The 11,659-nt window shown below is 46.0% G+C and overlaps 1 protein-coding gene across 3 annotated transcripts; it reads right to left on the bottom strand.

Moving 5' to 3' along the window:
- Window positions 1–4,143: 4,143 nt before the first annotated feature.
- JMJD4 (jumonji domain containing 4) lies at window positions 4,144–11,578 on the bottom strand. 3 transcript variants are annotated; one of them, XM_089566282.1, is made up of 7 exons: window positions 11,100–11,578; window positions 10,869–11,037; window positions 10,620–10,751; window positions 9,901–10,186; window positions 6,018–6,161; window positions 5,336–5,600; window positions 4,144–4,381 (listed from the first exon to the last, which is right to left on the bottom strand). In XM_089566282.1, exons 1-7 carry the CDS (start codon window positions 11,356–11,358, stop codon window positions 4,239–4,241), a joined length of 1,398 nt encoding a protein of 465 aa, XP_089422408.1. In that variant the 5' UTR covers window positions 11,359–11,578; the 3' UTR covers window positions 4,144–4,238. The 3 variants fall into 3 exon arrangements, with proteins under 3 accessions (XP_089422408.1, XP_089422410.1, XP_089422409.1); XM_089566284.1 differs by having other exon boundaries at window positions 10,869–11,006; window positions 11,100–11,231; XM_089566283.1 differs by lacking the exon at window positions 4,144–4,381 and having other exon boundaries at window positions 4,608–5,600; window positions 11,100–11,577.
- Between the last annotated feature and the right edge of the window lie 81 nt (window positions 11,579–11,659).

Genomic DNA, 11,659 nt, shown 5'->3' with positions numbered 1-11,659 from the left:
GACGGGGGACATGTTGGTCGGGAGGGGAAGGATGCGAAGATTGGGGGCGGGGGTGGGAATAGGAGAGGTAAACGGGGAGATTGGAATGGGCGAGATACCCGCTTGAGTCAATAACCACTGACCCTGACGGGTAAGGGAAAGCCGGGCAAGCTGCGAGTCACGATGGAGACTGAGAAGAGAACGAAGAGGATGGAAGAGGCCTGTGGCAAAGAGCTTAGTGGTAGAGGTAGTGATAGGGAGGTTGAGAGCTGCCTTGTAGAGGCCCACAAGGGCAGTCTCGAGAGCGTTAAGTTGAGTCTGAGTGAAGGAAGCGTAGGGTGAAAACTTATCCAACTAAAACATGAAGTGCTCACTCCTCTTGAGTGCCCCTAAAATGACAAGGTAGCCCTGGCCTTGGACCTTACGGGGGCATTTGACAATGTGAAGCACAGCGTCATTCTAGCTCACCTGAGCGAGAGTGACTATGGCACCAACGCCTTCAACTACATTAAACACTTTCTCACGGATCGCTCGCCCTTCGTTCGCACCCAGGACGAAGAGCACGGCCCCTATACTCTATGGGCACGAGCGGTACACCACAAGGCGCTGTATGGTCCCCTCTGCTCTTCAACCTAGCAATGCTTCACCTCCCCTCTAACTGGCCGATGTCGAAGGCATCACGCATGCGCTGTATGCCGACGACATCGCTATTTGGGCCACCCAAGGTAATGTGGGTCACATGGAGGAATGCCAGCAAGCAGCCGCTGACATAGTTGATAACTATGCCACGTACTGCGGCCTTCAGTGCTCATCACAGAAATCAAAATTTGTGCATATTCGGCCATCGCCGAAGTTTCAAAGTCCCCATCTCCCTCACCAGCGGTCCCAACCTCGAAGCATCAGAGATCAGTGTTATCGGACTCTTCATTAGCAGAACACGTCGCGCCGACACAACACTGGCCAAGCTACGCACGGCTGGCGACCAGGTGGGCCGCATGGTCCGTCGGTTCTCCAACAAATGCGGAGGTCTACGAAGCAGTGATGCGCTGCGACTCGCACATGCTTTCGTTACGAGCCGAATACTCTATTAGACCCCCTACCTCCACTTGCACACGTAGGATGAAGATGTTTTGGAGGTCACCCTCCACAAGATCATCAAAAGGGCGCTCGACCTCCGGATTTCCACCTCCAACGCGAGGCTCCTAGCGCTGGGGGTGGTGAACACCTATCGAGAGTCGCATGAAGCGCACCTCACCAATCAATACACGCGTCTTGCCCAGAACGCATCCGGTCGTCGCCTTTTGGACCGGCTACACATTCAACACACTATCACACCGAAGAAAGGGTACGAGTGCCCGAAATGTGGAGATGCGCCGTCCAAGTTCGACCCCTTCCAATGAAAATGTCCAAAGAAGACCATAATGGTCGACGGCAGGCGCGGGCGAATGCCCAAGCTCCACCGCCATTATGGCAACAAACGCGGCGTCTTTTATACGGACGTAGCCGGCCCGCACCGCTCCAGGCGGGGGTGCATCAGGTGAACGGCCTCACTTGCAAAGCTCCGAGCGCAACTCACGCTGAGGAGGTAGCCATTGCCCTGGCGGCCTCTCACCCTCAGGAGCAATATATCCTATCTGACTCGCAAGGAGCTCGTCGAAATTACGAGCTGGGATGAGTCTCCCTCATAGCTTATCGAATACTTCGCAACGCGGCACGGGACCGAGATCCCACGCTCCGCTACTTAGTCTGGACTCCGGGCCACAAGGCCTACTAGGAAACGAGGCTGCAGACGCAGGCGCCCGCGCACTCACTTCCCGGTCCCCTGGCGACGACCTTACAGATTCGGATCTGGATTACGAACCCCTTCTAAAATTTAAAGACATCGTCAATCACTACCAGGACTCTCATGGCAAGTACCCAACCCCTGTAAAAGGGCTGGGAAAAGCAGGTGAGCGTCTTCTTTTAAGACTTCACTAATACACCACTGCCCGGCAGTACTGAAACACTTCGGCCCCTCCTTTCCTGGCCAGTGCTCATACTGTATGGCGGTGGCTGACACCTACCATATGGTGCGGACATGCCAGAGCAATCCCTCCGTCACCCCCCCACCATAACCAGAGAGAACATATAATAAATGCTTTTCACCACCACAACCACCGGCAAAGCAACCGAACAGGACGTAGCAGACTTGAGAGACTTTAGGTCACTATTCACATTAAGTCCCTGTATGGTGCGTTAGGGACAGACATAGGCCTCACAGTCAGCGCAACATCGGGACAAGCCTGGCATTTCCCCCGAGCTGTATACTGTTTGGCTGAACCTTCTTCCCTGAAGGCAACGGAACTTAAGTGGCAGTCCACTCCCGCAGGGCTTGACCGCGCCACTGGCGCCCTAAGCAAGCATATGGCTACTGGACTGGATGGCATCCTGACTTCCTTGGTGAAGAGCCTTGGACCTGAACAGACCAGTGGAGCAGACATCCCAGAGGACTGGCGCCAAGATATGATGACGTTCATTCCCAGACGTGCTGAAAGGGCGAAAGTGCTCCAAGTGCACCGTCCGCTTAGGGTCATTATAGTCTACTATAGTTTCACTTATCGCCTCATACGCAAGCGATCAAGGATTGGCTGGGCGGCTGGGCTGAGGCTAAACGGCACCCGACATACAAAATGGTTCCCACCACAACCGGCGTATAGTAGACGTCTTGTTTATCATCACCCAGTGCGCTGCAATCGCACAGAAGGAAGGTCAGAAGGAACTTTCTCGTGCTTTACCAAGAGATTACTTGTGATTTCGACTGAAATACGCATACTATCGTGCGTTTACTATTATGTTATTATTACACTAATTATACTTCATAAGATGTAGCTGCAGGTTTCTGTAGGCGCAAAGGCTCTTAGCAGAGAACATGGAGAAAACTCCAAGGAAGAAGTGCTACAGCTCTAGCTGCAAATTCTTTGCATATAATCATGGGAGCATTTAGATTTCAGAAATTTATTTAATTTAACACTTACTAGCCGAAGGGGCATCTGCCGCTTCGTTCTCGAGTTGTATCCTACCAGAGTCCTACTACAGAGCTGAATACTGTAAGGCCAGTTAGCTTGAAAAACTAGTGTCCCAATACAGCAAATACACCACTTCCTCTAGAACAGAGCTTGACAGAAGAGAAACTGAGGACAACTCTATCCAATTATTGTTTTCATTAAAAACTGATCATATTCCTCTTCTTGGATATCCTCATGTTTGTAGAGCAACAAAAGGCACATTTATGGCTGTGAAAATTGAAGTTAGAGGTTTTCTCATCACTCGATTCAAACTTGTGACGTTTATACCGAGGAGGACTGGTAGCCGTAATTTTCAAGTGAATGGCGGTATAGTATAACCTCTGGGATGCGCGCCCGAAATTCGGTGTCGATGCCCACAGTTTACGTGCAAAATCGGCTGGTGGTGGAGACACATGTACTTTTTTAAACGTTTTCTAGCTTTAAAAAGCTGTTTTCGAAGAGTGTGGTGTCTTTGTCATTAGAATGCCGTAGACTCTCAATACAGACCAACCTCAATTTATCCTGTGTCCCTTTAAGCCACATAACTACGTACGCAAAAGCTAAAGAACGTAGCGACACCTATAGAGATTTCTGGTAACTGCACCCGACCACAACAGGGTAATCAATTTCGCGTGCAATGCTGTTTCTACGGAAACAGGATTTATTGCCAAAACAGGAAAGCACCGCGGCGAATGTTGAGATATGAGAATCTGACGCCTCACTCCCTTCGCATTGCGACTGCCCAGTCGGCTAGCGTGAACTTGACATGCACAGCAGCTTTGGAAGTGCAAGACAAGCACAAGTTAGCGCTCTTTTGTGAAAGGCAAGGACCATTACTCTACAAGACGATAAATTGGGGGGGGGGGGGGAGTAACAGTCCTGGTGTTTCGTGCTGCTCTCAATGAGCGAAGAAATCTGGGACTTCGCAGTTTTCTCAGTAACACGGTCACCTTGTCATGCAAAATGCTGACATTGTTCCCAATGGCTAACCAATCAGTCCAGCGTTGCTTCCATTCCATTAGTTTTCCATTTAGTGTCTCTTCAAAGGGGCTTTGAAAAGAGATCTCGATAAAGGTGCTGTATGCCTGAGGTGTTAAATGGCGCTGCTTCACGAATATCCTCCAGCAAGAATTGTTTTTTTAATTTGTTTTGCGGAAGCAGAGTTATCTGTAGTCAAAATTTTAATTCCACCATCTTTGCACCTTTCCCTCTCCTCTAGGCACTTTTTGCATGCGCACAGGTCAGCGCACCTCCGCCAGCCCCATTGCTGAAGACTGAGGGGGCAGGGTTGGGGTGGGCTTCCTGACCTGCTGGCGCAACGCGGCTGACTGGCCGCGGCCGTGGTAGCTGCATGGCGTCTGAAAGAATCCAACCAATATCCATCTATTAAACAGCATATGCAGGAGCGTGAGGAGGAGGAGGACTTCTTCATGCTCTCTCTGGCGTACAGGAAGAAGTCGCCAGAAAAAGCTCACCAACTTTCGTGCGTGATTGTGGGCTCTCTACTCGGTGTAGAAGTGTATTATTTGGCTCACGTGTTCATGACACAGTGCAGTGATTGAGCCAGTTTATGTACTCCCCTCAGAATGTATTTCACATTGCCTTTATATTGCACACAAAACAAACACATCGGGAAATGAACTCTGCAGCAAAACACTTCGCTTTACACATTGAAATAGCTCCTCACTTTAGACCAATAACGTTCTATAAAACCATCACTAAGGATTGTTCAGTTGTATCAAGCAAAAGCTTTATTAGATAAAGTAGCTTGAAAATAAAACAAATGACATCATTAAAAATATCGAACTACACAACACTTCATTTAAAAACATATGGTGCATGTAACAGGCACACAGTTTGATTTCAATTTTTACCATCTATATTGCTGCTTCACAACTCTGAATGCCCCAGCGATGCCTGCTTCTGGAGAAAAATAGGAAAAGGATATGAGTGTTGTGTGCCGAAGTACGATCTAAAATTTGTTTTCACATTCTTTTCATGTTACCAAATGCAAGCAACGGACAATAACATCACATAAACTTCCTCTAAACAGTTCAAGTCATGCATCTGGCATTCTTGAAGGCAACTGCGAGAAAATTCTTCACAGCAAATAATGAACATACAGTGGACATCCACTGGGCACCCGGTTTTGGCACTGGGCATCTGAACTTTAAGAGGATGTCTACTGAATGCCCACTTGACACTGCACTAGAAGACACAACATCAATTATTTCTGTCTCTACATCATAAGGATACAGCCATAGGAGTAGTGTTTGAAGACAATGCATGTTTCAGGTCTTTGTCAAGCTCACCTAATGGTTCCAATTTTGTCTTCAGACAAGATACCAAATCTTTGGAAATATGTGCCGCATCCAATATGGGAGCAGGTAACTTCAACATTTCCTTGTGGCAAGACAAAGCTATCGCAATGTCAGATATAAGTGCCTCCCTGCTGAAGTAAGCAACACTTCGTTGTACTGCGGGAACTTCAAGCATATCTATTCTGTGTATCAAGACAGCTTCAAGCATCTTGCAAAAGTCAGCCATATTCATGCCAAAATGAGCTCTCAGCATTGCCTGTAAAGAGAAATGACACCTCATGAGCAATTCACTGATACGTAGTCTGAAGAAAAGTATTTCCCAAAGAAATTCACAAAGTTAACATGACATGTTTTATGACATGCTTCTACAATCAAGTGCATTAACTCACAAAGTGCTTGCATTTTGTTACATTTATATTTCTATCACATTGTAATTTTAATTTTGGCTTCATGTTCCACTATTTCTAGAAAATATATATTTTTTGTATGTTTGATTTCCTTGTGCTTGCACATTGCAATGGTGTACTTAGGGGAGAAATTTCTACTTTCTACAATCCTCTCATGACAATGGAGGCAGTTGCCTCGCCACTGCCTAACCTTCCTGACCAGTGAAGAGCCATTCACCAGCACTCACGACAGCACCACACACAACCTGCATGAATTCTTCACTTACCTGGCAATGCTCTTGAAATCCATCTGTGTCTCCAAAAGCAGATATTTCCTCTTGGACGTCAGTTAATGCAATCATTAAATTGATCATTACTGTTCTAACATTGCAAGCATTAAAGAAGTTATGGTTGATGGAAATTGTGTCCTCCTGAAATGTTTAAAGAGAATGCAACCATTAGTTAGATTAGATGCAATCCAACCTCGCATTGCACACACTACATACGCTACAGGAAGTGGTAGAGATGCTATCTTAAATGATGCTAAGGTCCCAGATGGCTGCATTAAATTATGCAGAGTGTTTACATGCTAGATGTTTCAGGGAAGATTGCCACTAATTTTTAAAAATAGGCTTTTAATATAAAAACATGGCTTTTGTAGCATAGTAATATCAGTGCAAGGGGGACGCTACAAAAAAGGTAAATCATGTTAACTAGTAACCTGGTTCACAAATTCTAATAGTTAACCTTTTAACTATGAATGATAGGCACCTGGTTAAAATTTGAGATTTGTAACTGACCATTTGAGTAGCTACATCAGTTTTTAGAATTCCGGAAACGTGATCATCCTTGGCACTGTGGCTCAGCAAATTTTGACACTTTCACACATGGTTTGAAAATAGCGCACAAGCAGTAAGTGCATGGCAACGACCACCTATGCATTTCACTTTGAGGCGTATGTGCCACATGGCCACCTCTCTCCTATATTCTAAAACCTCTCTCTCTCGCATGCTAAAAGTGCTCCTCCAACACATAATTAATGATGAAGCATCAATCGATGACAGCGTGAAACTAAGGAATGAGCTTCTAACGCTCTAAAAGGTGTGGTATTCACTAATCACAATGTGCAGCCAATGAGCTGCAGCTTTAAAGAAAAACAGGACGTCTTCGCTGCTTAGCATATAAATTTCCGGCTAGATCGAGTTTACTGCATGCTGTGCTATGTTGCTTTTCTTTTTTGCTTACAGAGCGCAGAGCATCTACAGTAAAAGTAAACGCAGGCAAGCAGACAAGACACAAGCAATCCTTCGTTGTTTTGCACTATGGTCATCATCATCATCAGCCTGACTAGGCTCACTGCAGGACAAAGGTTTCTCCCATATCTCTCCAGTTAACCCTGTCCAGTTTCAGCTGCAGCCCCTTTATCCTGGGGGCTGCAGCTGTCCAGCTGACTTTCGGCTGCCCCTGAATACGCTTGCATTCTTTTGGTAAGACGTGATATTGGGCTAGTCGGTTCATAGTGATTGCCAAAAAACTGCGCGAAGGCGACGGGATTTCAGTCCATATCCTTAATGGTCAACAGTTAGGTTGCCTTCGCATCACATGCCCTGCCCAAGCCCATTTCTTCTTCATTTCAACTAGGATGTTATTAACTCGTGTTTAGACAGGCAGAGCAGAACGGCGGGGCTAAAAATTAACATGCAGAAAACCAAAGTAATGTTCAACAGCCTAGCAAGGGAACAGCAGTTCGCAGTTGGTAGCCAGGTGCTGGAAGTAGTAAGAGAATATGTACACTTAGGGCAGGTAGTGACAGCTGATCCGCATCATGAGAGGGAAATAACTAGAAGAATAAGAATGGGGTGGAGCGCATGTGGCAGGTTCTCTCAGATCATGAATGGCAGTTTACCAATATCCCTCAAGAGAAAAGTAGTACAACAGGTGTATCTTACCGGTACTCACCTATGGGGCAGAAACGTGGAGGCTAACAGAGGGTTCAGCTTAAGTTAAGGACAACGCAGCGAGCTATGGAAAGAAAAATGATAGGTGTAACGTTAAAAGAGATCGGAAGAGGGCGGAGTGGGTGAGAGAACAAACGCACGTTAATGATATCCTAGTTGAAATCAAGAGGAAGAAGTGGGCTTGGGCAGGGCATGCAATGCGAAGGAAAGATAACCGCTGGTCCTTAAGGGTAACGAGTGGATTCCAAGAGAAGGCAAACGTAGCAGGGGGCGGCAGAAAATTAGGTGGGCGGATGAGATTAAGAAATTTGCGGGAATACGGTGGCCGCGGCTGGCAAAGGACAGGGTCAATTGGAGAGACATGGGAGAGGCCTTTGCCCTGCAGTGGGCGTAGTCAGGCTGATGATGATGATTCCCTGACCAACTCTGCTCTTATCCGGTCTCTTAATGTTACACCTATCATTTTCCTTTCCATAGTTCGCTGCGTTACCAGCTGTTATACAGGGCGTATCACTTATGATGTTCTACAATTTTTAAAAATAATTTTAATTTTAACTTTTAAAATAAAATTTCAAAAACGCTGTTACCCTTGGTGCTGTGGCCTCACAAATTCTGACTACATCATGCCAAAATTCATGTCATTTCACAAAGCTTGCCAGCAAAGCAACCCCTCCAGTGCATGTAACTCGAAGAAATAGCCAAAATTTGTTGGGCCAAAGGGCCGACGGTAACTGCGTTTTCGAAATTCTAAAAAATATGGATATTCCTTATGGTGCGCTACGTGGCTTTCAATAAAAAGGGGACAAACAGTAATAGTTAAAAAGTTAACTATTCAATATTATTTAATAGCAGTATTAGTTAACCAGCCTCTTAGTTACCACATCTTAGCTGTATTCTGATGTGCTACACCACTGATAATTGGTTTGGCTTGGTTTATGGAGTTTAACGTCCCAAAGCAACTCAGGCTATGAGAGATGCCGTAGTGAAGGGCACCGGAAATTTCGACCACCTGAGGTTCTTTAACGTGCACTGACATCACACAGTATAATGCTAAGCTGAGAAAAACGCTCTCCTAACTAAAACAGCCTATTTTTAAAAACTGCACAGTATCTTATGTGAAACGCACAGTACACTTTTCTCTTGACAGATATTGATAAACTGCCATTCATGATCTGAGAGTACCTGTCAAATGCGCTCCAACCCATTCTTATTCTTCAAGTAGCCCAGATCTGTGGTTACTACATGCAATAAGTAGTACTGCTTCCAGCGCCTCGCTGACAATCGTAAACAGCTCTTCACTTCCAAGATTGTTGAACATTACTTTAGTTTTCTGCATATTAATTTTGAAACCATTCTGCCTTATCTGTCCTAGTCATTGGTCATGCTTTGCAGTTCATCTCCTGAGGCAGTGTCATCAGCAGATCGCAGATTACCAAGGTGTTCTCCATTAACTCTTGTCCCTAACTATTCCCAATCAAGGTCTCTGAATATCTCCTTTACAGGCGGTGAACAACACTGCAAAAGTTGTGTCTACCAGCCTGACACCCTTTCTAACTGAAATTTTATTGCTGTCTTTATGAAGGACTATGGTGGCTGAGCAGCCGTTACAGATATCTTCCAGTACTTTACATAAGGCTCTTTTACACCGATACCGTAATGCCTGCATGAGTGCTATGTTTCAACCGAGTCAAATGCTTTCCCATAATCTATTAAGGCCTATCTATGATATGGGACCGGGCGGCCATTGTGTGGCACCACAAAAATCATGCAAATCACATAATCATGCATAACACCACCTAAATTAAGAGCACTGAAGCAAACTCCACAGAAACCAAAGGCAAACTGCGCACTCCAATGCACCATCTGGCACCGTGGCCCATTCCGGCGACGAGGGAAGCGCCGAGAGGCGGCGCCACCCGTCCAGCTGTCCGGTCCCTATAGGGGTTGATTATTTTCCACACTATGGTACCTCGTGTGAATTACTCATTAGCCCGAAGCCTCACCCTCCCACCACCTGCTTCTCCACAGTTCTACCGTATCTTAGCCATGTGCTTCTCTTTTTTTCTTACTTTAAGCTTCGCAATGGCTCTGGCAACATGCCAGCTGTGTCATAGGATTACAGTGAAGCTTGGCTCATTGAGAGGGGGGGCCTGTAAAATGGCTCCTGCCGTAACTTTTTTTTTTTTAAACCTAAGTTGCAAAAGTGTCTCACCAGGTTATGCACTTGGTGGTACCAGTGGCTTGGAACAAATATGATTTCTCCAGGATTCTGGATGACCGTCAAGTACAAAGGGTTGTGTCCAGGTTCCTGAACGTTTGGTGCCACAGCAGCATCTTGCACGCTCTGTTCGTAAAGTGTGTCAATATCATACGGCAGTAAGTTCCTTTCCCCTCTCGTTGTTTGGCCCTTCCGTGGAGGAAAGAGGTACCACAGCTTCTTCCCACAGATGTTGGCAGACCAACTAAAAGACTTGAACACATCTGTGTGTAAAGGTGTCCTAGTATGAAAACAGAGGAACAATGTATGAAGCAGGGCATCACCAGCCAGAGCAAAGTGGCTGCCAGCATACAATGCTACAGTGATGTCATCAGATAAAAAGAAAAAAAAAACACCGCTGTTTTGTGCCTTGGGCCAGTTTCTCTTTCAGGAACAGGACATTGGCAGCTTTTCCCACTAATGTACGAAGGCAACTGGAACATAAGTTATCAGGAACAGATGGCAACATTTCATATACAGACTGTACTTATAATTACAAACAAACAAATAGAAAGCATCAAGGACTTCATAATGCTTCAAGGTTACAGAGGGCATAAGCTGAAAAAGGAAAGCACAGTAACAGTTTTATTTTATTTACAAATATCATGACCTCTTTTGCAAGAAACTAATGCTGAAACATTAGTTTCACCCATTTCGCCAGATAAGCAACTTACCATGATCCTTTTGGCCCCATGTAAACGAAGCGAAAGTCATCCGTTATGTCCGTTCTCGAATCCCAAAACTCATTGAGCCAGTCCGAAGTGAAATATTTAGGCGTAGTATAAGCGCCATAGGTTGGGAAATCTCTGCAGACAAAAATGGCGTAGTAAACAGCACGTTTTGCAGAACGAAACAGACCGCGATGAATCACTAAAGACATCAAGTCGCAACATCACATCGGTAGAACAGTTCTAGCGACCCACCTCGTAAAATGCCAGTCCTTGAGGTACAGACACGGCTTTGTCGTATAATCGTGCCCAGACTCAATAAGTTTTTGCCAGTAGTCGACGTACTCTGCAAACACCATGTCGCAACAGGACGGGGAATCGTACCGTCTTACACTGCAGTCGGAGACAGGCACAGTTGATGATCCTGAGAAACCAATGTTCGCGTTATTTGCCCGGACTCACAGCCTTCGTGATCACATGACTCACCGAACGACGACTTCAGGAACTCAAGTTTCGGACGACCGGTACTGTCAACCCATTCGTGACGACTTTTCCAGTCGCTTGTGTGGTGCGGCGATAAAACGCACGGCTTATTTGCGAGAGCATATTGCAGAAAGAACTCATCGTAGGAGACGTCTGGGCCTAGATAATCAACTTTGTAGACATTTTCATCAGAATGCCAAGTATCGTACGTCGATTGCAGCTGATCCACGGTAGCAGCAAGTTCGTCGGCGTACGAACCCATAATCCAGCTTCAAAACTGGAGGCTGTGACGACGAGCGAAGAACACGTTCCAGTTTACGTTCCTCTGTACCGTGCTTATGTACCCTTTCGAATGTACTCTTTGACGTACGCGCCAACTATGGAACCAATGCTCTCCACGAGTTCTAGCGAGCTTTCGCACTTTCCGCGCGGCGCCCGCACGTACCGCACGCTTTCGTACATCACATCACTACATGCCACCATGTCCAAAACACTAGCCCAATAGATTCCACCGCCAATTCGCAGCTATAAAAATTGCAATCATTCTAAGAACATTGATTATA

Source organism: Amblyomma mixtum, chromosome 1 (genome assembly GCF_055824585.1).
Source record: "Amblyomma mixtum isolate Tamu chromosome 1, ASM5582458v1, whole genome shotgun sequence".
Taxonomy (NCBI): Eukaryota; Metazoa; Arthropoda; class Arachnida; order Ixodida; family Ixodidae; genus Amblyomma; species Amblyomma mixtum.
This window is presented reverse-complemented; position numbering and strand designations above follow the sequence as displayed.

Coding starts and splice junctions, on each gene's coding strand:
- JMJD4 (XM_089566282.1), bottom strand. CDS start 11,358: ATGGGTTCGTACGCCGACGAACTTGCTGCTACCGTGGATCAGCTGCAA. Junction 10,187..10,619: donor ATGGGGCCAAAAGGATCATG/GTAAGTTGCTTA, acceptor TTTTCATACTAG/GACACCTTTACACACAGATG. Junction 5,601..6,017: donor GATTTCAAGAGCATTGCCAG/GTAAGTGAAGAA, acceptor TTCTCTTTACAG/GCAATGCTGAGAGCTCATTT.